General features: G+C 38.0%; 1 protein-coding gene across 2 annotated transcripts; it reads left to right on the top strand.

Annotated features, from left to right (window-relative positions):
• Window positions 1-25019, top strand: FAM199X (family with sequence similarity 199, X-linked). 2 transcript variants are annotated; one of them, XM_004064637.4, is made up of 6 exons: window positions 1-609; window positions 9211-9430; window positions 19632-19781; window positions 20030-20191; window positions 21609-21875; window positions 23179-25019. In XM_004064637.4, the coding sequence occupies exons 1-6, from the start codon at window positions 413-415 to the stop codon at window positions 23347-23349; spliced, it is 1167 nt and encodes a 388-aa protein (XP_004064685.1). In that variant the 5' UTR covers window positions 1-412; the 3' UTR covers window positions 23350-25019. The 2 variants fall into 2 exon arrangements, with proteins under 2 accessions (XP_004064685.1, XP_018875177.1); XM_019019632.3 differs by having other exon boundaries at window positions 31-609; window positions 21609-21746.
• The last annotated feature ends 253 nt before the right edge of the window (window positions 25020-25272 follow it).

The raw sequence follows: 25272 nt of genomic DNA on the forward strand, positions 1-25272 counted from the left end.
CTCCTCCGGTCCAGCAGGGGGCACGGGGAGTGGCTTCCCGCCGCCCTTCCCCTCCTTGCGGGCGCCCGGCAGACTGCTGCAGTCGCAAGCGGAGAGCGCAGTGGGCGGGGCGGGCCTGGCCGGGCCGGGCGGCGGCGCTGCGCTGACGGGCTGAGTCTGGCGGCGGCGGAAGCTGCAGAGGCCACCGAGGCGCTAACTGGGTGGCCGGTGGGCCGCTGTGGCCTCGAGCAGCCTCTTCGCGCGGCCCCGCACCCCGCAAGCAGCAGCGGGCCGCGACGCCCAGCCTGCCAGTGAGCTGCGACGGGCACACCCCGGAGCGTCGGCGACTGCGGACAGGTTAGAGTGGGGGCAGGGGCGGGCGCGGGAGCAGCCCAGGGCCAGAGAGGGAGCCCGAGCCAGGCCATCTCCAACCATGTCCGACGAGGCCTCGGCCATCACTTCCTACGAGAAGTTTCTAACCCCCGAGGAGCCCTTCCCACTCCTGGGACCTCCTCGCGGGGTGGGCACCTGCCCGAGCGAGGAGCCGGGCTGCCTGGACATCAGCGACTTCGGCTGCCAGCTGTCTTCCTGCCATCGCACCGACCCGCTCCACCGCTTCCACACCAACAGGTACGAACTGCACCTGAGGGCAGGGGTGGATTTTCCACCTCTGGTCGCCCCCCGCTCCTGATCCTTCGTCCCGGGCTGCGCTTCCAGTCGCCCCCTCCCCCACCTGCTTTCGACCAGCGCTCATTCCCGGCCTCCTTCCCTGCCCCCCCCCTCCCTATTTTCACCCCTGCCCTCCGATTTTCCTTTCGACCGGCGTTTTACTCTCTTTTCCTCATTCATATTCTGGCTATAGCGACTCCTCCCTTCCCTACCTTCTCCCTCCCTTGCTTCCCTTCCCTCCCCCCATCTGTACCCTACGAATCCCAAACCCCCACCCTTGATTTTTAGATACGCCCCTGTTTGTATCCATCTGCAAAAGTTTAACCCCTTCCATTTCCGGTACGCTGTAGAGGAATTTGGATGGCTCAAGATCAATCCATAGATCTTTTGAAAAGTGGCGTTGAAAGGTGGGACATTTAAAGCTAGAAGCTTCATTTTCCCTATTTTTAATCTGTCTCACAGTCCTGTTCCCCCCGCCGCCACCACCTCTACCCCATTTTTTTTTTTAGTTGAGCGCTAGGAAACTAGTCGATTCTCTCTTTTTTCCCCCTCCTTTATTAACTGTTTGCCTTAGCGCTTTAGGCTCTGCCAAAATTGGTAAGCTTAAATCTGGAAGATTCCTTCATATGACATATCCCTTGGTTTCCTTTCCCTTTGAAGAAACAGAGTAAGGCTTAGGATGGACTGACTTACACAAATTTATTCAGAGGGTGTATCTCCTCCTAACTGATTTCAGTAGAAGGTAGTGTTCTGGAGACTTCTCTCATGCAAGCATTTACGTGTTAGATCAAATCTTGGGGAGTGGGTTGAAGACGTTCTAGATACAGCCTCAAGTTTTAACATAGGTGGATATTTGAGATACGTATACAAAGGGCTGGGGGTGTGTGTGGATAAGGCTCTAGGAGAGGGGTTCAGCTATGGAAAATACTGGAGATAAATTAAGAAATCTAGTTCTGACTTCTGATCCAAGTTTATGATGTGAGTTTGATCAAATTCTTCCATATTTTAATGTATTTAGCATATTTCTCCCCTCCCTTCCCTTAAATCAGTCTGTAGATTGAATGAGCTTCTACCAGATACAAGGAATGTGTAAAAGATGTTTCTTACATAAATGAAAGTTATAGTCTATGAGAACAAGGTGTTATAGTTAAATAATCAGAATATCAGTATAACACATCTCAAAAGGAAGTGGCAGTAAATTTATTATGACTACTCTAAATCGTCATTGCAAAAAATGAAGAAACAGGCCCAGAAAGAAAAGATTGAGTTCAAGGTCATAAAACCTAGTCAAGCAAATCCAAGACTATTCCTTTGAAGCCAATGATTAAACTTGGAGCAGAACTAATTGATCCAGTGTTACAAATAGAACTTACGGTTTCCTAGACCAACTCACAGAAGCCTATTTAACCCCTGATGTCACTGTAATGTGAATGTAACATATTCATGAAATCAAGTGTGCTTAGGGTTATTTATGTTGAAAAATAATGTAAAAGAATACCTTTGTACATATTTGGCATTTAAGTTTTGCAGCCTTGGAGCAAGTCACATACCCAGGAAAGTTAAATGATTTCAGAATGATCCTGCTGTGATGATGAGGGCAAGGGAGTGAGGGCAGAGGCTGTGGGTAAGTACTGCCAAAACTGGGTGGAGGTGATGGGGAGTGAAGTTATGAGAATAATATGTTTCTTACAACTTGTTCTGTTCCTCCTCCTCCTCCCCGTTTTTTCCTGTGTTTTCTTTCCCTTAAAGACTGTGGTGAGGTCAGGACTGTTTTTCAATGGGGCAGTGAGGAGGGGAGAAGGAGGTTCTTTGCAAGCCCCAGTTTTTCCAAGTCAAGCATTTTTCCTAGTTACTGCTTGCTTTTTTTTTTTTTTTTTTTCAACTTCCCTCTCCTACCCTACTTTTCGCAAGGCTTGGCATGGTGGCAGGGGTTCTAATGCTCTGTATCCTTTTCAGCAGAGAGTAGGGGAAGCAAAATTAGCGATATTCACAGCACATGATGTTTCTGTCCTAGGCTACCTTGCCTTTTAAATGTATTATCCTTCTGGAATGTTCTGCTTTCTTACCCCTCCTCAAGATGGTGCTTGAGAGGACCATAGGCTTCCAGCCATTTCTTTTCAGGGAGAAGCACACAGCTAAATCATATATCGGGCAAAGTTTAGGGAGTTCTTTTATTTTGGAGTTGTATGTGTCACTTTTTTCCTTCACATCACATCATTTGTCAATTCAGGCAACAACCCAAAAATCAGATTTCAAATAGTTGAGTGCTGAAATTCTGCCTTGGGTTTAGTGATTGTAAAACAAATTTTCATTGGAAGTAGGAAGCTTGTTAATTGGTAGATATTTGACTTAACCTTAATTTTGCTTCCTTCTTGGTACCTGATAAGAAAAATGTGGAGATTTTAAAAATAATGCACTTGATAAGGACCTTATGATTATGACAATTTTGTGCCTACTCATTTACTGGATTCTGGGCTATATTTGCAATTTTCATTAACAAAGACAGTCACAGCACTAACAGTCCCTGAGGTTGAATGGTTGCAATATTCAGATTTTTTTTTTCTTTAAAGACAGAGTCCTGCTCTGTCACCCAGGCTAGAGTGCAGTTGCACAATCTTGGCTTAGGGCAACCTCCGCCTCCTGGGTTCGAGCGATTCTCCTGCCTCAGCCTTCTGAGTAGCTGGGACTATAGGCGTGTACCACTATGCCTGGCTAATTTTTATATTTTTAGTAGAGACAGGGTTTCACCATGTTGGCCAGGCTGATCTTGAACTCCAGACCTCAGGTGGTCCACCCACGTTGGCCTCCCAAAGTGCTGGGATTACAGGTGTGAGCCACCGCGCCCGGCCCAGTATTCAAATTAAAGTCATTTGTGATGTAGGTTGGTATGTCACTGGTCTAGGTTCAGTAGAAAATACATTACATGGACACAGCCAGTTTCCTAAGCATTCATACCTTAAGACCTACATGGATTGGTCTAGAATTTTAGGAAAATAGAATAAATTTCAATAAGCCAAAAAAGTGAATGAATTTTTTAAAAATGTGAAATGTCAGTGTGGAACATATGTAGTGTTTAAGGCATTTTCTTTGGTTTTGGGGGCAGTGATTTTCTGATGTAAATGGAGGTTTTCTCTTAGCACTTCCAAACTATTGCATAAATCTTTTACTCAGTTACGTGATTTTAGAGCTCCGTTTTCAATAACCATTAACCAGAAAAACCTAAAGACTATTGTGTGCCTTTGGTAACACCCGTAGTTTTCCTATCTAGATACAGAATTAGAGGTACAGAAGAGCTGTGGGTTGCAGGTGGGAGAACCATGTTGGAGGAATTTGGTTTGGGGACTTGCTGAGACAAGTTGAAAATGGGGGGTTAGGATTTGGAGAAATATCCAAGCTAGAAATACAGATTTGGGAGTAATCAGTAGAAGTCCGTGACATGATAGAAGTGGAACTACAGGTTACAAAGGTTGAGAGAGTGGAAGCTTTTCAATAAATTTAGCAGGGAAAGAAAGGAGAAGGGGAGATGTGAGAATTTGAAAGAGAAGTAAAGGTTTCTTTTTTTCTTTTTTTAACTTCATTTAGTTTTTCTTTTCCAAGAATAGAGATGTTAGCTCCTTAGAAGCAGGCCACAGGAAAGGGAGAAATTGAAAATATAAAAGAAGGTGGGATGAGAGATAGAGATGATGAACTCAGAAGTCCAAATGGGATCATTAGCCTTAGAAATGACATAGAGTGTTTTTTACTTCCAAGGCAATAAAGAGGGCAGGAAAGATGGGTAATGAACCCAACACAATTGGGGTAGCTAGGAGGAAAGTAGGGAAGTTAAGTGGGTAGAAGAAGGGGTTGTATATTCTCTAACTTGGAACCTTGGTGGCCTGTTGGACTCCAGAATAGCAGCAGAAGTCAGGTTGGCTATATGGGGATTCTGGCAGAGAGTCAGTGGTGAATACAAGTACTGATGGGGCACTGTCCCCTAAGAATGAGTATATAGCATAGACTTCAAATGACCTTCATCAGCTTGGCAGAACTTTATTCAACAGTGCTCATTGGCTGGATTCTTATCTTCAGAAGTGGCAGTCAGGTCCACCTGAGAGAAAAGGGGTGCAGAGGAATGTGTACATGGTACACATGCTTTTCTTAATTTTAACGTTTAAATGGCTGTTTACCAAAATACCATTGAAAGTCCTTAGTCTGTATATTCTTGCTGAAACACCTTGCAGAGAAATGTTCTTGGCTTTATTTTTTTTTTAATTAAAATTTGGGCAGCAAGCCTAGTTACTGAGTTAAACACCGTGTTTCACTGGAATTCTTTTCAACATCTTTCAAGATTTTGGAGAAAGTCTCCTTTGAGAGTAATATTATGGTTGTAGCTAGAGTCGAAGTGTTAGGTAACTTTCTCTTAGTGGAATATAATGTAAGGGCTTGTAAATTTAAATAGTTTAGTGCTGAGCACACAATGGACATTCATTACAAGTTTGAAACTGACAGAACAGTCTGAAAGAATCACACTTAAATTTTTATTTAAAAACTTATTATAGAAAACTGAGGGCATATAAAAAACTATAGACCACTCATGATCCTTTTCCCCAAAGGTAACAACTATCAACATTTTGATGTTTCTTTTAATGTGTCTATGTACAGATATAATTTTTAAACATCAGGATCAGTTTGTGACCTGCATATTTGCTCCTATATTGTTGGGTGTTTTCCTTTTGAATAATCTGAAAATATGATTTTTAGTGATTATAAAAATACCATTCAGATATATCATTTAATCCTCATATTTTAGGGGCATTTATTTTCCCTTTTGGACTATTACAAATAGTATTGTTTGGACATATTTGTTCACACATCTTTTTTCCAAATTTCTGTTTGGGGAAGGGAACACAATCCTAGAAGGGGAATTACTGATTCCAAATGAATGAACCTTTTTAAACGTCTAGATGTACATAGTACTGCCAAATTGCTTTTAAGAAAGATGATGTCAACTTAGACTGTCACTAGCAATGGATGAAAGTACTTCCTACTTTGTTTTTATCTATATTGCCTTAAAATTATGATTTTAAAAATTTGCAAATTAGAAGATATAAAAATTTTGCCAGATGCATTGGTTCACACCTGTAATCCCAGAGCTTTGGAAGACCAAGGTGGGAGGATTGCTTGAGCCCAGGCATTTGAAACCAGCCCGGACAACATGATGAAACCCTTTCTCTACAAAAAAAAAAAAAAAGAAATGTGAAAATTAGCCAGGCGTGGTGGTATGTGCCTGTAGTCCCAGCTGCTGGGAAGGCTGAGGTGAGGGGATGAATCAAGCCCAGGAGGTCAAGCCTGCAGTGAGCCATGGTCGCACCACTGCACTCCAGCCTTGGTTGACAGAGCAAGACCCTGACTCAAAAAAAAAAAAAAAAAAGGAAGATATAAAAAATGTTACAATCTTTACTAGTAAAAAATACTATTATTCTATTTTATGAATGATTTGTTCAATTATGAGCCCAGTTTACTTGCTGCTGATAATTAAAAACAAAAGACAAAGACTTCTAAGAACATTCAGAACCTTGTGATGATTACAAATCTGAGAAACACACTGACTTTGCCCAAAGGTAAGAGCACAAAATGAAGCAAATTCCTGACTCCTTTGGCAGTGATCTAATGGTTAGATTACTAAATATGGCATCTTTTTTTTTTTTTTAAGGAATGTCACTATTACTCATGGAGAGAAACACATTTCTACAGAATTTTTACAAACTAAAAAGAAATTCTAATTAAAAACAATTATCTAACAGTTTTTCCTAGCACCGAACATAGTACTTGGTACATAGAAGATACTGACTAAATGTTTGTTGAATGAGTGAATGAATAAAGGGAAAAAAATCACATGTAATTTGAAGACACAAGAGAAAAATAGTTTGCTCGGGACATAATGTAGATAGGGCTTACTGTGTCCAAAATGTATTTTTGTTTTGTTTTGAGATAAGGCCTCGCTGTGTTGCTCAGATTAGAGTACAGTGGCAGGATCAGCTTGCTATAACCACAGACTCCTGGGCTCCAGGGATCCTCCTGCTTCAGCCTCCCGAGAGTAGCTGGGAATACAGACATGCACCACCTTGCTCAGCACATTTTTTAACTTTTTATAGAGATACTGTCTTGCTTTGTTACCCAGACTGGTCTCAAACCAGGGTATGATTCCTCTTCATAACTTTTATTGCAAGACCTGGGATAATTTGGTTAATTAAAAATTTTTCTAAAATGAGGATACTGTTCACCTAGCGAGCATGTGATGAAAGTAATATTACAAGATATTCTAGGATTCTTAGATGAATTTTATTTTTTTTACTATCTATAAAAATTTATTGACATCTACTTTCTATTTACTGAATTATAATAGTGTGTGTGTGTTTCAGTGTTTTAAAATGGTCTACCTTCAAAAGAAAAGGTACCATAAAGTTTTTCAGGTTGTCCAAATTTTGTATGTAAATCAAGAACTTCTAAAAGATTAGCCATACAAAATGGAGGAAGTTAAAAAAAATGAAGTGCATAATTTAAGAAACAGTAGATTTAATGAAGGATGAGACACGACCTAATAATAGGTAAATAACAGACTTTTCATAAGGAAGTCATTACTTCAGGAGCTTGTTAGTACTGGAAATACTAAATAATTATCTTAAGGATTAATTCTCTATGCTACTGGCAAAGCAATGAAGATTATCTTATTAATAGTATAAAACTAGTGGAAATTTACAAAGGAAAACAGATTGATAGATTTCAAGACCAAAAAAAGATCCAACCAAAAAACCCTGCAATAAATACTGTAGACAAAATGTTAATATCCTTAATACATAAAGAACTCTTACAAAATTAGTAATGAAAATATTAGCACATAGGAAAACACCATAGCGAAATAGCTAATAAATATTTAAAAATTTGATCTTGCTGGTAATTAAATAAATAAAACTTGATATAAAAATGTTTCTGTGCTGGTGCAGTGGCTCATGCCTGTAATTCCAGCGCTTTGGGAGGCTGGGGCGAACAGATGGCTTGAGCTCAGGAGTTTGAGACGAGCCTGGGCAACATGGCAAAACCCCATCTCTACAAAAGATACAATAATTAAGTGGGCGTGTTGCACCTGTGGTCCCAGCTACTTGGGAGGCTGACATGGGAGAATCGCTTGAACCTGGGAGTTTGAGGCTGCAGTGAGCTGTGTTTGTGCCACTGTACTCCAGACTCAATGAGAGAAGTGAGTCCCTGTCTCAAAAAAGCAGGAAGTTTCTGTCCTATAAGATAGGTAAAAAAATTTTTAGCAATTTTAGTGCTGTTAAGATTGTGATGAAATAAGCACTTTTATATACTGCCCTGGGGAGTATAAATTGATGCTGCCTTTCAGAAAGGTGTTGACTAAATTGATCCTTAGAAATGTTCATATTCTTTGACTCAGTACTTACCTTTCAAGCAACTGTATCCTGAGATAATATATTTTGATAAATAATTATAAACAAGGCTCATCTCAGTATTATTTCTAATATTAAAAAATTAGAAACAGCTTATGTATCATTGGGGAATAAAGTTAAATAAATTATGATACATTTAGTCAATGGAATATTATATAGGCATTAAAATTTTCAAGTAATATACTTAGGAAAATGTTTAGCATATTAATGTTAAGTGAAAAAAGCAATATACTAAAATATATATACACAGAATGGTTGCTGATTCTGTAAAAAATATGTATGCACATAAAAATAAACTACCAAAATATTATAGATTAGTTATTGCTGGATAATGGAATTATTGATCATTTTATTATTCATTCCTTTCTTTCCAGCATCTTTGCAATGAGCCTGTACAGCATTAATATGAAAAAGTTACTTAAATATAACAAATACTTCTTGAACATCTACCTGTGTAGATGCTTGTTAGTGCTTTTCTCTGCCCTGCAATGGCCCCACTCTTCCTTTAACAATAATAATAGCTGTCATATATTGGGCACTTTTTATGTGTGCTACAAGTGCTGTGTATGCATTCTCATGTGATCATCACGATACCTCCATTGGGACACAGACTTGGAGAGAGTGTTATTTGCTTCAAATCAATTAGCTAGGAAGTGACAGAGCAAGAATTTGAACTGTCTGATTCCGGAGCTTACTCATAACCACTATGCTGTATGCTTTGTTTATGGATGAAGATTTTACTTTAGTCCTAATTTAAATACTACTTTCTTTTAAAAATAGTGTACTACAAAAATTTTCAGACAGCTACAAAGGTAGAGAGAAAAGTGTAATGGACCCCATGTTCCTGTCACCCAGCTTCAACATTTATTCATATATGGCATCATGCTTCATCTGTACCTCTATGCACTCCCCAACCCCTGCCTTATTTTGAGGCAAATCCTAGACATGTATCATTCATAAATATTTTAGTATATTTCCTTAAAAGGTAGGGGCTCTTTTAAAAATACAAAAAACCTCACATTCCTTATAAATGTTATAAATATGTCCTGTTAATTATATCTTAAAATGGTATGGATTCTGTAGTTCTCTTGATTTCTTTCGTGTTGTGTTTTTGAAGGTGGAACCTAACTTCTTGTGGAACAAGTGTTGCCAGCTCAGAAGGCAGTGAGGAGCTGTTTTCATCTGTGTCTGTTGGAGATCAAGATGATTGCTATTCCCTGTTAGATGATCAGGACTTCACTTCTTTTGATTTATTTCCTGAGGGGAGTGTCTGCAGTGATGTCTCTTCTTCTATTAGCACTTACTGGGATTGGTCAGATAGCGAGTTTGAATGGCAGGTAAGTTTTTTTGTCCTTTTCTTGACATTGTTACTACCGAAGTAGAAGTATAAACTTTTCTTTTGATATTTTCATCTCTACTTCAAAGTAAATTTCTCTAATGTTTATCCAGTCCTGGAGATTCTCTGACATGTTTTAAGGTTAAGAATTGGATGGGATATCTTTATTTTTCTAATGTACCTTTTTGATGCTATAGATATCCTTTTGTAGATTTTTATGTTATTTAATACTTGCGTAATATTACCATTATTATATATTATCGGTACCTTTCTGTGCATGAATCCAAGCAAAGTTACACTTCCTACCCTATAATAAATAGCTTTTGTGTCCTTATAGGACAAATATCAGTCACATTATGTACCTAATATCATAAACTGTTATTACCATAAATACATGATTTTGGTTCTGTCATCAGAAATATATAATTTCTCATTTTGTATTCTGTTTGTATGTAGACATGTTTTTCGCCTGACACTTTTTTCTTGTGGCATATATACCATGTAAAATGGCTTTGTGGTAAATTGTTTGAAAATCCTGCCTTATAATAAGTGCAGTTTGTCAGAAAATTTAGATTGTGTTATTACAACATTCATATTCTGATTGTAAAAACAATAAAACATTTAAAGACGTTTTCCCTGCCTACAGCAAAGATTTTATTCGCTAGATAAACTCGAATGTCTGCTACGTTTGAAAGCCATCTGAATACTTGAAGTTTTATTCCAAAAGAAGGATTGAATATTATAATTTCAAACAGCTTTCAAATAATACAGAATGGCATCAAATTAAAAAAAGTCTCCAAGTCCCACTCTACTATGGTTACCACTGTTAGGAGCTTATGCAGATATAAGTATGTTTGCATACTGTTAAAAACATATGGGATTATACTTCATCCACTGTTTGGCCCTATGCTTTTTTTCAGCTAACACATCTCATTCTTTTCCATAACTGGATCATAATTTACTTAATCCATTTCCTAATTATGGCTATTTCGGTTGGTTTTAGTTTTTTGTTGTTATAAACAATGCTACACTGAAAAGATGAGATTTTTTTTTAAGAAAAAACGTAATTCACAACCCTTCCATTTTTGTTTTTCATGTTATTTGGATTAAAACATTTTTAAACTTTTTAAAAATTTGAGATGAAATTCACCATTTTCATCATTTTGAAATGTATAATTCAGTAGTTATTAATATACTCACAGTTGTTCAGCCATCACCGCTAATTCCAGGTCATTTCTGTCACCCCCAAAAGAAATCCTATACCCATTAGCACATAGTCCCAATTCTCCCCTCCCCCTTATCACCTGGCAGCTACTAATCTAATTTCTCTATGGATTTGCTTTTGTGGATATTTCATATAAATGGATGAATATGTGGCCTTTTGTGTCTGGCTTCTTTCACTTGGAATAATGTTTTAAAGGTTCATCCATGTCGTACCATATAACAGTACTTCATTCCTTTCTATGGCTAATATTCCATTGTGTAGATGTACAGTACCACATTTTGTTCATCCACTCATTACCTGATGAACTTTTGGGTTGTTTCTACTTTTTGGCTGTTATAAATAATACTGCTGTGAACATTCAGGTTCAAGTTTCTATGTGGATTTATATTTTTAATTCTCTTGGATATACCCCAAAGAGTGGAATTGCTGGATCATATGATCACTTGCTATTTAACTTTTTGAGGAACTGCCAACATGTTTTCCAGAGTGACTACACCATTTTACTTTTCCACCAGCAGCGTATGAAAGTTCCCATTTCACCACATCCTTGTCCACACTTGGCGTTGTCTTTTTGTTTGTAGCCATCCTACTGGGTATAAATTGGTATTTCATTATGGTTTTGAGCATCTTTTCATGTGCTTATTGGCCATTTGTGTGTCCTCTTTGGGAAAATATCTATTCAGATACCTTGCTGCTTTTAAAATTGTGTTATTTTACTTTTTATGGTTGCGTTGTAAGAGTTCTTTCTATATTCTGGCTACTAGACCCTTATCATATATGATTTGCAAAAATGTTTTTATTCTGCAGGTTGTCTTTTTGCTTGTTAGCATTTGTTCACTTGATAGTGTCCTTTGACACCAAAGTTTTTAATTTTGATGAAGTCTAATTTATCTTTTTTTGGCTGTACTTATGATGTCATATTTTAAAAACCACTGTGTAATCCAAGATGAGGAAGATTTTCACCTGTTTCCTTCCCAGACTTTTAGAGTTTTAGTTCTTACATGTAGGTCTTTGACCACTTTGAGTTACTTTTTGTATATGATGTGTAAGATAGGAGTCCAGATTCATTCTTTCTTTTTTCGTTTTTTTTTGTTTGTTTGTTTTTTTGAGACAGAGTCCCGCTCAGCTCAGTCGCCCAGGCGGGAGTGCAGTGACGCAATCTCAGCTCACTGCACCCTCTGCCTCCTGGGCTCATGCCATTCTCCTGCCTCAGCCTCTTGAGTAGCAGGGATTACAGGCACCCACCACCAAGCCTGGCTAATTTTTGTATTGTTAGTAGAGACGGGGTTTCACCATGTTGGCCAGGCTGGTCTCGAACTCCTGACCTCAGGCGATCTGCCTGCCTTGGCCTCCCAAAGTGCTAGGATTACAGGCGCATTCTTTCCTTTTTTAAGAGCAGAGTCTCACTATGTTGTCCATGCTGGTCTCGAATTTTTGGGCTCAAGCAATCCTCTCACCTCATCCTCCTGAGTATCTGGGACTACAGGCATGCACCACTGCACCTGGCTCACAATTTATTATTTTGCATGTAGGTATCCAGTTGTCCCAGCACCATTTGTTGAAAATATTATTCTTTCCTCATTGAATTATCTTGGCACCCTTTCGAAAATGAATTAATCATAGATGTGTGGGTTTATTTTTGGACTCTAAATTATATTCCATTGATGTATGTGTCTGTCCTTACGCTAGTTACCACACTGTTTTAGTTATTATAGCTTTTCAGTAAGTTTTGAAATTGAGATGTGTTAGTTCTCCCACTTTGTTGTTCATTATAGAGATTGTTTAGGCTCACATCTGTAATCCCAGCACTTTGATAAGCCGAGATGGGTAGATAGCTTGAGCCCAGGAGTTCGAAACCAGCCTGGGCAACAAGGCAAAACCCCGTGTCTTTAAAAAAAATGCAAAAATTTACCAGGCGTGGTGGTGTGCACCTGTGGTCTCAGCTACTCAGGAGGCTGAGGTTGGAAGATCGCTTGAGCCCTGAAGGTGCAGGTTACAGTGAGCTGAGATTGCGCCTTTGCACTCTAGTCTGGGCAACAGAGCTATTTGAGGTCCTTGCAATTCCATATGAATTTTAGGATCAGGTTGCCCATTTTTTAAAAAAGAGTAGTTGGAATTTTGGTAGAGATCACATTGAATCTGTAGATTGCTTTGGGGAGTATTGCCATCTTAACAATATTAAATATTCCGATTCATTAATATGAGATGGAATATCTTATTTATTTAGGGCCTCTTTATTTCAATGATGTTTTGTAGTTTTCAATGTCTAAGTCTTACACTCTCTTGGTTGAATTTATTCCTAAATATTGTATTCTTTTTGATGCTGTTATAAATAGTATTGTTTTCTTAATCTTATTTTCAGATTGTTCATTGCTAGTGTATGTATAGAAATACAGTTGATGTTAGTATATTGATTTTGTATCCTGCCAACTTTGCTGAAATCATGTTAGATTTAATAATTTTTTCCCATGTGTGGATTATTTATCGTTTTCTATATTTAAGATCATGTCATCTGTGACTAGAGATAGTTTTCCTTCTTTTTTCCTAATCTGGATGCCTTTTAATTCTTGCTTAATTGCCCTAGCTAGATCTCCTGTACGGTGTTGAATAGAAGTGGTGAAAGTGAGCATCCTTGTCTTTTTCCTAATCTTAGGGGAGAGGTTCAGTCTGCTTCTCAATGTGGTTTTTTAGTATTTTGTTAAGGAATTTTGCATCTATATTCATAAGGGATATTGGTCTGCAGTTTTCTTTCTCAGTTGTGTCTTTGTCTAGCTTTGGTGTCCAGGTAATACTGGCCTCTCATAAGGAGGTAGGAAGTGTTTCCTCTTCTGGTTAAAATTTTTTAATAAGATTTTCTCATTTAAGATACAAACTTTTTCATGATATTGATAATGAATTTTTCTTTTCTTTTTTTTTTTTTTTTTTGAGACAGGGCCTGGCTCTGTCACCCAGGCTGGAGTGCAGTGATGCAAAAATGGGTCACTGCAGAATTGACCTCCTGGGCTCAAGCAGTCCTCTTGCCTCAGCCTCCTCAGTAGCTGGGACCACAGGTGGGCACCACGACAACCAGCTATTTTTTTTTAATTTTTTTGTAGAGACAGGGTCTCACTTTGCTGCCCAGGCTGGTCTTGAATTCCTGGGCTCAAGCGATCCTTCCACTTTGGCCTCCCAAAGTGGTGGGAATACAGGCATGAGCCACTGTGCTCAGCCAGTGTCTCTCTCTTTTTTTTTTTTTTTTCTCAGTATAGACTTTGTATTTAAAATCAGACTACAAGGATTCTTAGTAAAGCATAAATCAGATGGGAGTCCTGATAATTCTAAGAAATATTTCTTCTGCTTATTTAATGTGATTTATTTAGAGTTATCATCCATAATGTTGCAAGGTGGCAGGCATTTTTAAATTTTAATTGCTGGCTTCTTCACTCGTTATGAGTAGTTAAGAGTGGAAAACCATCCCCAGCCGTTCACCGTTAATGTACATGAGTGACTATGATGTCAGAACAAAAATCAGACCTGCCTTAGTAATGTGTTTTCCCACTTGTGAAATTGGAATATGGATACTCTATTACCATGGATATCTGCTGTTTAAATATGCTGAAAGATTTAAAGTGCTGTCTTGTATTTGTGGGATTTTGTAATCATGAGCAGTAAATTATCCAAGAATATCATTACAAATTATATGTTAGGATTAATATGGATTAAAAATCATTTACTATAGTTAAAAAATTTGTATTACTTCTGTTATGATTAAAAACTACATCTGTTTAAATCTTTCTTTTTAACAGATGGTTTAGTTACTACTAAAGTAAATATAAATGATTTATGGATTCTCTGGGAAGAAAAATGCTCACTACTTAATAAGATGAGATTTTAACCTTAGAATGAATTAGCATCTTTGCATTTTGCTTTGCTGATAATTTTCTTTGCTTTCAGTCCTTTTGTTATTAAGGATATATTTGACTAGTCTTAGAGTCTGAGAAATTATTTCTATTGTTGATCAGGAAAGCTTAGAAAATTTAAACAGTGAGTAATCAGCTGTCACACTTGAAACCTAGAGGTGCAATCTGAAATTACATATCAGCTGTTACAGAAATGAGCTTACTCATAAAATTCTGCTGCATTCTGCAGAAAATATGGCAGAGATTTAAGTCTCCCTATGTTTCACAATTACTGATCATAATATAAATATGCCAAATATTGCCCATGAAAAATATGGGCTGGGAGTTATTAAGTATTTATTCTGAAATATAGTATCAGTTATAAAATGGAAAATTGCTGGTCTAATAAATATACAGGAGCCCATACAATTCTCCTGTACAACCACTAGTCTAATCCCGTATCTCCAGTTGACTACTTGACGTTTCCACTTAGATGACCTTAATATTTAATACTAACCCATTATTTGATGCTGAGTCCTTGATGCAGTGTTGCAACTTCCAGTTACAGTGTTTCCATGGAAAAAATAGACTCTGCTTAGTGACATGTCTTACAACTTAGTGAAAAATTACTATTGTCTGTCCAAAGGACACTTGTGCTTGCTTCTCCCATTATCACTACAAACTCTTTATATCCCAAATTGCATTCCTCTCTTATTACAAACTTACCAGACAGGCAAAACTGTTTAGCATAGTTGAAAGCATTAGATTGGTGTCCTACTTTGGATTCTGCCACTAGTCGTATGACCCTCCCCAGACATCATTTTTTTCTTATATGTAAAATGAGGATGTTGGACTAGAAGATCTTTAACATCCTTTCAGTTACCTTGCTATGAAAATTGAGGTCTTTAAGTGTATCACTCTGGGTGGGTTGTATGACCTGAAATGTCACCAATTTTTTTCTGGTCTCAACATGAGACTCTTTATTACCTTATCCATTCAGTTATCAAACAGCTTTGTAATTTTTTTTCTTTTTTCTTTTTTTTTTTGACATGTAATCTTACTCTGTCGTCCATGCTGGAGTGCAGTGGTGCGATCTTGGCTCACTGCAACCTCTGCCTCCTGGGTTCAAGCGATGCTCCTGCCTCAGCCTCCCGAATAGCTTGGACTACAGGCGCACGCCAGCACACCTGGCTAATTTTTGTATTTTTAATAGAGACAGAGTTTCACCATATTGGCCAGACTGGTCTCGAACTCCTGACCTCATGATCTGTCCGCCTCGGCCTCCCAGAGTGCTGGGATTACAGGTGTGAGCCACTGCACTCGGCTTTGTAAATTTTCATGTTATATTTTTCCTATCTATTCCCATTTTTCTTTCCATGTTTGCTTATTTTCATCCACGCCTAGATTACAAGAGCTTCCTATCTAATTCCAATCTTTCCTCACTCTATTTTGTCCCCATAGTGCTTTTTAGCTGATCTTCCCTGAAGACCAGTTTCATCAAGTTACTTCTTAGAAAATGTTATCGGCCTACTTCTGCATATCATATGACAGTTTCTGGTTCTTCTGTTGAGCTTTCAAATCCCTAGCACTGATTTTCTGTGTTAATCATATTGACATATGATTAAATGATACGATATCTAGAATATATGTCACCTCATACTATGTTTTTTTCCATCTATGACTTTACTAAATTATTCTCCTTACCTGAATGTCTTTTCCTTTTCCCCCTATCATTCTGAAACACTACCTTGTGAAATTAACCCAGGCACTTTAGCAACATGTGACATTCTCTGAGGGATTGTGCTGCTTTTTTAAGGGTCCAAAACCATGGCAAGGGATGGAAAAAGAAAAGTATATCTCTTTATTGAGTGTTGCCTGTGTGCCAGGCATGTTACCACATTTAAACCACTCAACAATCCTTTGAGACTGATGATGTTGACCACATTTTACTACTAACTCTGAGGCTCAAAGAAACAAACTAACCTACACAAGGTCACACTGCTAGTGAGCAGTGGAGCTGGGATTTGAACTCTGGGATCTTTTTACTTATCCCTGAAAAAAAAATGACCAAGGTACCATTAATTACCTTTTTTACACCCCTCCCTCCCCAACAAACGCATAAAGAGAAGTAAAGGTACAAATTTAAGTGCCTAGCAGATATTCTCCAAGATTTAGGTGAATTTTTTTTTATTATATTTTGAAAGTGTAGGTATTTCAAGAGTTCTTCCGTTTACCTCATTTATCAAAGGAACTTGATGTAGGGGAGGCCTTTTGTCTGATAAGAAGTATCTCTTTTTTTTTTAGGGGCCACAGGGAGATTTCTGATGTGATTTGAAGTCAAAGAGAAAATAGCACGCATTTTCTTTTTTGCAATTAAAGGCTGAAAAAGAGATGGTATTCATATGTGCATTCAGCAATCATCCTTTCATAACACCACCTAGATAACAATTAGGGTCAAGGGTGAACAGTTCAAGCAGTGTTAGTTAATGAGATTTTATGTTTTGTTTTCTTTTGTTTTTTTTTTGAGATGGTCGCTCTGTCTCCCACGCTGGAGTGCAGTGGCACGATCTCGGCTCACTGCAACCTCCACCTCCCGGGTTCAAACGATACTCCTACTTCAGCCTCCTGAGTAGCTGGGATTACAGGTGTGCACCACCACACCCAGCTAATTTTTGTATTTTTAGTAGAGATGGAGTTTTGCCATGTTGGCCAGGCTGGTCTCGAACTCCTGACCTCAGATGATCCACCCACCTCCGCCTCTCAAAGTGCTGGGATTACGGGCATAAGCCACTGCGCCCAGCCGTTAATGAGATTTTAAAAGAAGTTATACAGATTGTTGGTAGTCACTTATGTACTTGGACTTGTCAATAACTGTCATAGTGAAAATGTGGTTTTTAAGAGTGGTAGTTACTTATGGGGATGTAGAAAGAATGGCCTCTCTCTTAGACAATTTCATTTTAAACATCATAGTCATCTTTTGCATAGTGATTGACTCCTGTCTTTGTGGTTTCATTTATTTCTTTGTGATTGATTCCCCAGTGCCTGCCTGCAGTCCATTGCAACTCTCCCAAACTTTAATCCTGCAGCTTCAGCCCACTGCTAGATATTTCCATTGATGACGTGTCATCTGAAACCTAGCATTCATCATGTGCTGTGTTGTATAATTGTATGTCTGTGTTATTGTATTACTTTCCCAAGTAAAGTTTTTGTGTAAGGACTTAACACTGCTTTGAATCTCCTGTACCTATTATACTGCTGTGTACAAAGTAGGAGTTCAAATACATGTGATCGCAATAGTCTTCATGACTGAAGTAGCTCTTCGCTTTTTTGGTAACCGCAGAAGCCTAGAAATCATCCAGAGTTCAGATACAGTTGCAAGCTCTATAGAACCAAAACACAGCAAAAAGGTACTGTTTTATACCTTGTAAAAATGAAGTCAGTATATTTGAAAATTGTCATGTGCTCCTTGTAGAAGAAAAGACTTTACCTTTTTGATGAATGACTTAAATATATTTATTTAAAATTAAATCCATTCTAACTTTTGGAGGTAATGGATATATTTATAACCTTGGTCATGGCGGTGACCATGCATATACTTGAGTATATGCATATGTGCAAAAGTATACATAAATATATATAAAATTATAGCATGTATTTTTGCTGTTTGTCTTAAATTGATTTTCTGTATGTTAGGCTTGCTTTTATTTCTCCTTTGTCTACACTTTGTCTTCTATGATTTTTTTCTAATTTTTCTCTTGTAATACTTCTGGTTCTTAAAGTGTTTTACTTTATTTTAACAGCATATTTAAAATTATTTTATTATTTATTTATTTTTTGAGACTGAGTCTTACTCTGTCGTCCAGGCTGGTATGCAGTGGCACAAACATGTCTCATTGCAGCCTCAACCTCCCAGGTTCAAGCGATCCTCCCACCTCAGACCACAGGCATGTGCCACCACACCCAACTAATTTTTTTTCCTTTCTTTTTTTTTTTTAATAGAGATGAGGTCTCGCTATGTTGGACAGGCTGCTCTGGAACTCCTGGGCCCAAGCGATCCTCCCACCTCAGCCTTGCAAAATGCTGGAATTACAGGCATGATAATTTTTTTTTTTTTTTTTTTTAGAGAGACGGAGTCTCGCCACATTGCCTAGGCTGGTCTTGAACTCCTAGGCTCAAGCAGTCCTCCTGCCTCTGCCTCACAAAGTGCTGAGATTACAGGCGTGAGCTACTTTGCCCGGCCTTAATTTATTTTAATTGTCTTGAGGTTACTAATACAGACTTGAGGTCAAAGACCAAGATGTATTTGTCTTTATATTGACAGTATGTTTAGCACAGTCTCTGGCGAAAAGCCAGTTAGTGGTACATCATTCAGGTCTCCCCAGATGGAGACCAGTGCTTCTTATTCATTACAGTGTGGAGGCCCTAGTCATATTCTCATTATACATTAAAAACTTTAATGATGATTGACTCTTCGGTTACCATTTTAATAAGTCTTGATTATGAGTCTAAGCTTTTCAAAAACATCTTTCATTGAATAACTATATGCAAAGAATATATATTTATATACTTATGTTGCTGCTTTGTATAAAATAGGCATGGATCAGAATTAATGTCCTCTGATTCTATATTTGCCATTAGTCTTTTTTCTTTTTTTTTCTTTTGAGATGGAGTCTGACTATCTCCCAGGCTGGAGTAGTGCAGTGGCACGATCTCGGCTCACTGCAACCTCCACCTCCCAGGTTCAAGCGATTCTCCTGCCTCAGTGTCCCGAGTAACTACAGGCACACGCCACCACACCCAGCTAATTTTTGTATTTTTAGTAGAGACAGGGTTTCACCATGTTGGCTAGGCTGGTCTCGAACTCCTGACCTCAGGTGATCCACCTGCCTTGGCCTCCCGAAGTGCTGGGATTACAGGCGTGAGCCACCACGCCAGGCTGCCATTAGTCTTATATTAAATGAAGCCCTCTTAGCACAGCCAGCAGCATGTCAGTCTCATAAACTAACTTTTAATCGATGTGGAAAATATATTGTAGTATTTAAAATGTAGTCTGAAAAAATTTTGCTTTCCTTCCCCGCACCCTCCTTATTTTTATAAAGTTACCAGGCAGTGACATTGCCAGTGGGAGTGATGTACTTTCTGATGTCATACCCAGTATTCCAAGTTCACCTTGCCTGCTTCCTAAAAAGAAAAACAAGCACCGGAATTTAGATGAACTCCCTTGGAGTGCAATGACAAATGATGAGCAGGTAAAGATCTTGACATTCTTAATTAAAAGCTTTTATGTGGAGACTAGGTAAAGCTCAGTTTATTGCCTGTTTAAAGCTACTGGGGAAATGTGGATTGCTTACTAAATCTGAATTTGAGCTTTAACGGTTTTTCAGGGAACAAATATAACCTTAAGTGCTTCTGCTATGTAAACACATTATAATTGACATAATAAAGGATCAGAAGTTTTAGCAATGATCTTATTTGTTGTAATTTTTTCATCACATAGGTGGAATATATTGAGTATCTGAGTCGGAAAGTGAGTACTGAGATGGGTCTTCGGGAGCAACTTGATATTATTAAGATCATTGATCCTTCTGCTCAAATCTCCCCTACAGACAGTGAGTTTATTATTGAACTTAACTGTCTCACAGATGAAAAACTGAAGCAGGTATGTAAAGAAAATACAGATTATTTACCTATTAAAAATACCACCATCTTATAAAATGTAGACTAAAATAATCATGTGTAAATACATAGATAATTAAGGCCAAAATCACTGCTGCGAAAGGTAATATTAGAAAAAAATGATGGCACATTGATTTAAGAGGTTTTATGTACATCTCACCTGCCAGTACCTTTCTGGGATCAATGTGAATCTAGAACCTGCTTTTCAGTTGTATAGGATTTGAAATTTAATGTCACCACTTACGGAGTGGTTAGGTTAAGGTATAGATTTATTCTAACTCAGTTTACAGGAGACTAATTGACAATCAAAATACTAATTAATGAGAGCTATTCTTTGCTAAACAGCTGAGGGATTTGAGTAGTTTTATGCAGTAATAATTGAGCCAGGCTAGGGTGAAACCTAGTGAATTTTCCCTCTGCTGTTCTGAAATACGCATCTCTGGTACTCTGGTATCATCATCTTTTTTTTTTGAGACAGAGTCTCACTCTGGAGTGCAGTGACGCGATCTCGGCTCACTGCAACCTCCACTGCCCGGGTTCAAGTGATTCTCCTGCCTCAGCCTCCCAAGTAGCAGGGATTACAGGCACCTGCCAACACACCCGGCTAATTTTTGTATTTTTAGTAGAGATGGGGTTTCACCATCTTGACCAGGCTGGTCTTGAACTCCTGACCTCGTGACCCACCTGCCTCGGCCTCCCAAAGTGCTGGGATTACAGGCGTGAGCCGCTGCACCTGGCCTCTGGTATCTTCTAAATACAATTTTTGCTGTTCTTTTTCTGGTACGTAGCTGAATGAATACTTACGTTCTTATGTTCTACTTTTGATTTGTTTCTTTGTTTTGCATTTATCATTATTTATGAAAAATTTCTCTTATTTCAGTATTTCTCCCAGCAGACATACTATAATTTTCTACATTCCAGCAAATTTTTCATTAGTATGATAAATTGATGTCTTGCATTTGAAGACAGGTATTGTTGGCCCCTAGCTAAGATTTAGGAAACACCCTAATCTTAGATAAAATCAGCAGCTTACTTAAATTGTCTTAAGTGGAGACTTTTAACAAATGCCTAATCTCATCTATTTTATTTTATTGTTAGTTTGTATTTTGAGTGCCATTTTTTTACAGTCCTAAATTTCTGAAGGCGAGTAGCCTTCCATTTACTGATTATATTTTATGTGCTTTTAAAATCCAGCTCTGTAACATGTTTTCTAGCTTTTTGAGCATTGTCTATTTTCTAGTACTTATTTCTAAATTTAGCCTTTCTATTCTACCTTACGTATGCATCTGCAGCACTTTTGACAATCTTTTAGATTAAGTACAATATTATTTTTCCCCCAGCATTTTGAAGATAGAACATCAAGGTGCAACACTAACCAGTTTGTGTTTGTGCATCCCAAGGTCAGAAACTATATCAAGGAACATAGCCCTCGCCAACGGCCTGCAAGAGAGGCCTGGAAGAGAAGCAACTTTAGTTGTGCAAGCACCAGTGGAGTGAGCGGTGCCAGTGCCAGCGCCAGCAGCAGCAGTGCCAGCATGGTCAGTTCTGCAAGCAGCAGTGGGTCCAGTGTTGGAAACTCTGCTTCAAACTCCAGTGCCAACATGAGTCGAGCACACAGTGACAGCAACCTGTCTGCAAGTGCAGCAGAGCGGATTCGGGATTCAAAAGTAAAACGTCTAATCAATACAAAACTTTACCTTTCAATATTAACATTAGTACTCCTTCATATAAATTTCTTGAAGAGTTAAAATGATCCTGCTGTCTAGATGCCTGTGGGTTTTGGTCTTAATTGAACAAGCAGGATGCTCTGCTGTTGAACAAAGCACTCCAGGCTGAGTGCTTTGAAATGCTGTTTTGACCCACAACCATATTGCATTCAATCTTACCTGATTTTTGTGTATGTTTTAAGTAAGATAAATTGGTGGAAATAATGAGTTATTCTCAAGATTGCAATATTGACTGCAACTCACTACTGAGCGAATCTCACTACGTTGCTGATGTTGCTGTCTATTAGCTCCTAAGAATGTTGTGTATGTCTTTTGTGTGTGTTAAATGTTTTCTTAATGTTTTAATCTTAAATGTTTCTTCTTAGCTAATTTAAAAATCTAATACTTTCTATAATTTCTGTCTACTCTTTTCACAGTTGAGAAAGTTCTGTATAATATTGTCGGGCACTTAAAAAAAAAAAAGAAGGTATAAGTATATTTAGAATGGTCCTGTGGCTTAGCAGGGGAGTTTGATTCCTTGCAATGGCAAGAATCTGGAGCCAGTTTAAAGATGATAAGAGAATCTCTCTAACTCTTTAGTGACCCAGTGGTGACTTGAAGATACACAATGATTCTTTCCCTGGTTCTTAGGGAAGTAGTAGAAACATAGCCAGTTTTGTTGCTAAGGAATTTCTCTAGATATGTGGTCATTCCTTTTTATTATCAGTTCACCAGTGACAAGGATGGGAGTACCCACTGAGCTTCTGATGGATTTTTAAGATGGTATTCGCCTACTACAAAAAAGGCATGATTTTTTTTTTTACCTGCCATTGTAAGATTGCTAGTGTTTTTGGATGAAAGGCACCTGAGAATCATAAGTATTAGAGATTTGGGCAGTGTTCTTCACAGTTGTATTCAGTATTGTCGCCTAGTATTAATTATGTGTTCACTATGCATTTGTACCAATGTACCTTAATGGAATTTAAAAAAGAAGTCTTTGAAGTGACTTTTTATCTATCACTAGCCAAAATGATTATCTCAACCCTTCCTAATCAGAAGAGTCACTGGTCAAATACCACAAAATTGGAATCTTAATCATTTTTAAGCCTAAGCCAGTGGCTCACTTATTGGAAAAAGGATCATACTACAGAAGGATTTGAACAGCTCTTAAAGTTAGAAAATAGAGAATTTGATCCATAAAACATTTTGGGGTGGATATGCCAAAAACTAAACCAAACTGATTTAGAAATTTTTATTTTGACAGAAGCGATCCAAGCAGCGGAAGTTACAGCAGAAGGCCTTCCGCAAGAGGCAGCTGAAGGAGCAGAGGCAGGCCCGGAAGGAGAGGCTCAGTGGGCTCTTCCTTAACGAAGAGGTGCTGTCCTTGAAAGTGACTGAGGAAGACCATGAAGCAGATGTTGATGTTTTGATGTAATAAGGGTGAATTTATCAACGTTCTTTGTGAGCATTAAAATACTCCATCCTTATGGGTTTACATGCATCTTGACCAAAATTTTGGTTAGGGCTGTGCTGATGTACCATTAATAATTTAAGCCAGTGGTTCTTGGCAGGTGATCCCAAGACCTGCAGCTTCAGCATCACTTGAGAATTTGTTAGGAATGCATACTAGTGGGCCCCGCCCCCAGACATAGTGAATCAGAAACCAACAGGGAGGTGCCTAGCATTGTTTTTTTAACAAGTGCTGGGTTATTCTGATGCACAGTCTAGTTTAAGAACCACTACTTTGGGTAAACGTTTTGACTGTTTAAAGTTTATGGCGGTGAAGTGGGCGTCTTCAAAGACTAGTACTTACACAGTTTAGAAGATTTCAAGGTACTGCTGACAGTAGTTTATTATATCAGTATACATACATGTGTAGAGATCATAATTTAGTTCCCTTCTTAATGTTACAATTTCTTTGTTTACTTTTCCTAAAGGGCCATAGCATAATTCTTGATTCCTGGTGGAAATCTTTTCTGAGGTGTGGGGGTGGGCAAGGTGTGGATTGCTGTTTACGATAGTGCCTTCATTAGTTTTAGTTCTGTCTGTTTTCATTCATTATTGACTCAAAGGTATTAGAACAGGCCCTTATCTTTTTCCTATTAGATTTATTTTTGTTTTTTACTTTATGTAAGTTCAGAATCCTTTTTTAAGTGATGACTACTGATGAAATAATGTTACTAGTAGCTGAATTTTAGACTTGATGCTATGTTGATTAATATTTAAATGGTGAAAGTAATTAGGCAAAATAAGCAATTCTGCTTTTCTGTTGCTTTCAGAATTTTTAGGCTGTAAAATTGTCTCAGGCAGGAAGTCAGTCTATATCTCTCTCAAGTTCTTATTGTAGGTCATTTTTTTTTCAGCACAGCTCTAATTTTTAAATATTTGGTATAACAGCTTCTGGCATGTGACCTAGTTAATGTTGAAAATTAACTGATGAAAACCCTTGTAGATCTGCTAAACTTCTCTATAAATTGCTAGAAATATACAGAGCAATGAGATATAGAAAACACCTTAGCTTGTTGGTTATTAATAGAGCTCTAATTTTAACTGTGAAATCATGGAGTTTCTTTAAATGTTTTCCTAGAGTGTTTGTTATCATGAACATTAGAAATAGCGTTATTCCTTTTCTTCTACCACATGTCTTGAACATTCACATGGGTTAAAGAAGATGGAAACTGATACTACTGACAATCAAGCTGCTTTCTGACTTTCATAATTTTCTTTATATTGTGGATAGCATTTTGAAGGTGACCGTGATTCTGTAGGAAGAGCTGTAATCAATACTTTTCAAACTCTAAGAGTACAGAGGTTAGTAAGATTTCTACTTTTTTTTTTACTTTTTGTTGTGTCAAGTAGCTTATTAAGAAAAAGATTCATGACTTAAATTCTTAATTCTCAGTTGATACAAAGGCTTATAATCATGTGTTTTAAAATTTTGATTTCATTTTCGTTCCTTGAAGGTTAAAGAATGGAAACTGGGGATAAAAATTAATACACTGCAGCTTTGCCAAGGTCTGTGATATGGTTGTAACCTTTTAAAGACTACTAAAGTCATAATTTGAAATTTTTACTAAAATAAAACATATGTGTCTATGGTTTTCAGTTGGAGTAGTCTTTCTTACTTTCCCCCTCCCACTCTTTGGTTCTCCTAACCAGCTCAGAGGACCCAAAGAGAGCTTAGGGATAGACACCAGAATACTCTGTGGAGGTGGAACAACTTAACCTCACTGTTTTCCCTTCCAAGTATAGGAAGAGCAAATAGAGCATAGTAACTGTATCTAAATTCTCTACCTGCTCTTAGCAAAAGCAAAATCCCACAGAATGATTGCCTGCTGTCTTTACCTGTTCTTCAAGG

The sequence above is a fragment of the Gorilla gorilla genome, chromosome X, assembly GCF_029281585.2.
Source record: "Gorilla gorilla gorilla isolate KB3781 chromosome X, NHGRI_mGorGor1-v2.1_pri, whole genome shotgun sequence".
Classification (NCBI taxonomy): domain Eukaryota; kingdom Metazoa; phylum Chordata; class Mammalia; order Primates; family Hominidae; genus Gorilla; species Gorilla gorilla.

What these genes read in the sequence shown, in the direction of transcription:
- FAM199X (XM_004064637.4), top strand. Translation starts at nt 413, where the DNA reads ATGTCCGACGAGGCCTCGGCCATCACTTCCTACGAGAAGTTTCTAACC. An exon ending in CACCGCTTCCACACCAACAG is followed by an intron (nt 610 to 9,210) that starts GTACGAACTGCA and finishes GTGTTTTTGAAG; the next exon opens with GTGGAACCTAACTTCTTGTG. An exon ending in ATAGCGAGTTTGAATGGCAG is followed by an intron (nt 9,431 to 19,631) that starts GTAAGTTTTTTT and finishes ATTTTTATAAAG; the next exon opens with TTACCAGGCAGTGACATTGC.